Source organism: Montipora capricornis, chromosome 3 (genome assembly GCF_036669925.1).
Source record: "Montipora capricornis isolate CH-2021 chromosome 3, ASM3666992v2, whole genome shotgun sequence".
Lineage (NCBI taxonomy): Eukaryota > Metazoa > Cnidaria > Anthozoa > Scleractinia > Acroporidae > Montipora > Montipora capricornis.
In genome coordinates, this window is record NC_090885.1 from 27,366,333 (window position 1) to 27,368,911 (window position 2,579).

A 2,579-nucleotide genomic window follows, 5' to 3' on the forward strand; every position below is an offset into this window, starting at 1 on the left:
GAATGGGCATGGCCAGTTAGTAAGACTGGCTACTCGTCATTCGGTCTCGATCCGCTCCTTGAAAGGGCATGATGAACCAAATCCCGCGCCGTGATTGGCTACCCGAGCGGGCAAGATGGAGTATCTTGCATGCCCGATCGGGATTTCTCGCTTGATCCCGCAAGATCAAAGATCATTTTTTGGTGTTTTATCCCATATAATAAATCCTTTATTCACCAAGCTTGTTCGGCCAAGATGGCTAGATATTGGCCTCGCTCTCTTTTTGTGTGTTTAAGGATAGTTTAAGACGAAAAAAAGGTACAGAGAAAACACATAGAAAATATTGTTAATTTTTTTATTCACAAGCTGCCGTTCCTTTGACAAATCTCGGGGGAAAAAGCGCCTTGCCAAAAATGGCGATAAGAAAATTAGTGTGATATGGAGATGGAGGTAGAGTGACTAAAACTGCTGCCAAAAAACACTTGTTCTCGGTTTTTTCATGATGCCGGTCAAAGAGGCCAAGTTGGTGTCCCAAACTGAGATCTTCCTTCCTAAAAAGGTTTCCTTTGCTTCTTCTGAAAAGCACTGTCACTGATTCCGTCAACAAAAACCAAGGATATTTCTTCTCTATGAATGAACCGAATCAAGACTTCAATTGGATGCATGCAAAACCAGAGTCTTGCACTGCGTTCAGGTACTTCAACTCTTTTTGCACGGGATTGGATCAGTGTAAGAAGGAGCACAAGTTACAACATTTTTGACGAAAGGTCTTTCGGTTTGCGGTGTACTCACTAGAGAAAGCTTCTTCAGTTGTTTTCTCTTGAAGTAAAGACTCAACCAGTACCCACTTCGCCTCCTTCACAAATCTCATTAGTGCTGGACTAATAGCTGTCCCAGTCTCTTCTATGTCAGTAGAGCGGCGCGTTATTTTTTGCCCCTTCCCCAAGCCTCCCGCAGCCGTATCTCTTGATTGTGAGACAAAACACGAGTGACTCGCGCGGCTCAACCGACGTAACAAGGATTGTAGTCTACATTATCGTTAGAAAACTGGCTCTATAGTATTGTACCAACTTTCGAGCGGTCACAAAGGCTAGCATGCAGGCTCCACTGAGTTGTTCGAAGGGTGGATAGCGCTATCCACTGGATAACTCAATTGTTTTCGCTAGTGTAATCAGCTGGATAGAGATTTATCCAGCGGATGGCGTTATTCACCTTTTGAATAACCGAGGCCAGAAATTTTAGCCACGCAGGATAATGTAAATTTCCTTTAGCAAGGAAACCAAACACTCCACTTTGTCGGAAAGTCCGTCTGATCTACATGCGTTTGACGTCAGCTCTAAGCGTCACGCTTTGCTCACAGAAATCGAGGTCGCCAAGAATGACAAACTATCTGATAAAGAAGTATCAACCTCGTTTATTCTGCACGCTAGGTCTGATGTGGATATTTTATTTTAGGTTTCTTGCATCCGAGGTGCTTTCAGCCTCCTTTCTGGTCTGTAGGAATCGATTTTTCTTTTTCTTGAGACCTTTTTCGCCAAATTCTTTTTCACCTTCTTTCGAGCGCTTTTCGCTGGATCCGCAACTGCCTGTAGGCAAACCAAAAGCAATTGCATTTATAGTATTTGAAAGCAGCACCGTCACTATTAATCATATCAGGTATCGAGGGTGTTCGATTCAAAGCATTCAGACAAGAGAAATTTAAAGCCATGCAAATATGTGATACTTTAGTGCCTAAGTCACTGTTCACACCTAAACCAGGTTGACAATCATGCGCAGTCTGATGCCACTCTAGCAGCTTGAACTGCTACTATGTCCAAAAAAATCAATTCTTCTTTTCTTTTGGATTTCAAAGCTATGTTTACTAAACTTAACACTAAGTGACCCAAATTTCAAGCCTTGATTTCAAAAAGACACCTGTTTATTTTAAAGGCCCACCTTCAACCGACAGGCTTTTCGAGCGTTTGTTTTTGTTATGGTAATTCGCATTGCTTATCGTAGCGATCTGATTGGATGAATTTCAGCTTTGGCGGGATTTTCATTTCCGAAAACTGTTCCACAGCTCGCAATGCCTGCCGGTTGAAGGTGGGCCTTTAACTGGAATTTTTCCGTTGAATGGCCCACCATTATTAACTTTAAAATCTTGAGAGAGCTGGGGCCCGTTTTTCGAACATCCCGAGAAGCCATTAACGAAACTGCCTTCCGCTTGTTTTCGTAGGCTGGTTTTTTAATATGTTCTCAAGTTAACAAAAAAGTAAAATCAAAGTGAAGTAGTGATAGTAGAATAACAAAAATGGGTGCTGTCACCTTATCTGTCGTAGTGTAATCACCGCATTGTAAGTAGTGTAAAATATTGTTTTGTAAATAGCGCAAGTATTCTAATGTAAATAATGTAAGTACAGTCGTGTAAGTAGAGGAAGCGATTTGTAAGTAAAAAAACAAAATTTATAATACTAGTATTGTAAGTAGTGTAAGTGTTTGTCCTGCTTGCTTGTATAAATACTGTAAGTATGAGTAGTGCAATATATATGTATGTAAGTATAATATTAGTATTGTAAGTAGTGTAAGTGTTCGTCCTGTAAATATTATAAATAAATAAATTT

The 2,579-nt window shown here is 40.6% G+C and overlaps 1 protein-coding gene across 1 annotated transcript in view; it reads right to left on the reverse strand.

The window, feature by feature from the left end:
- Window positions 1–320: 320 nt before the first annotated feature.
- Window positions 321–2,579, reverse strand: part of LOC138042726 (small subunit processome component 20 homolog) — a 53,824-nt gene continuing 51,565 nt past the window's right edge. Inside the window, exon 40 of the mRNA XM_068888712.1 lies at window positions 321–1,565. Within this exon, the coding sequence (XP_068744813.1) occupies window positions 1,431–1,565 (135 nt within the window). The 3' untranslated portion in view covers window positions 321–1,430. The remainder of the gene's footprint in view (window positions 1,566–2,579) is intronic.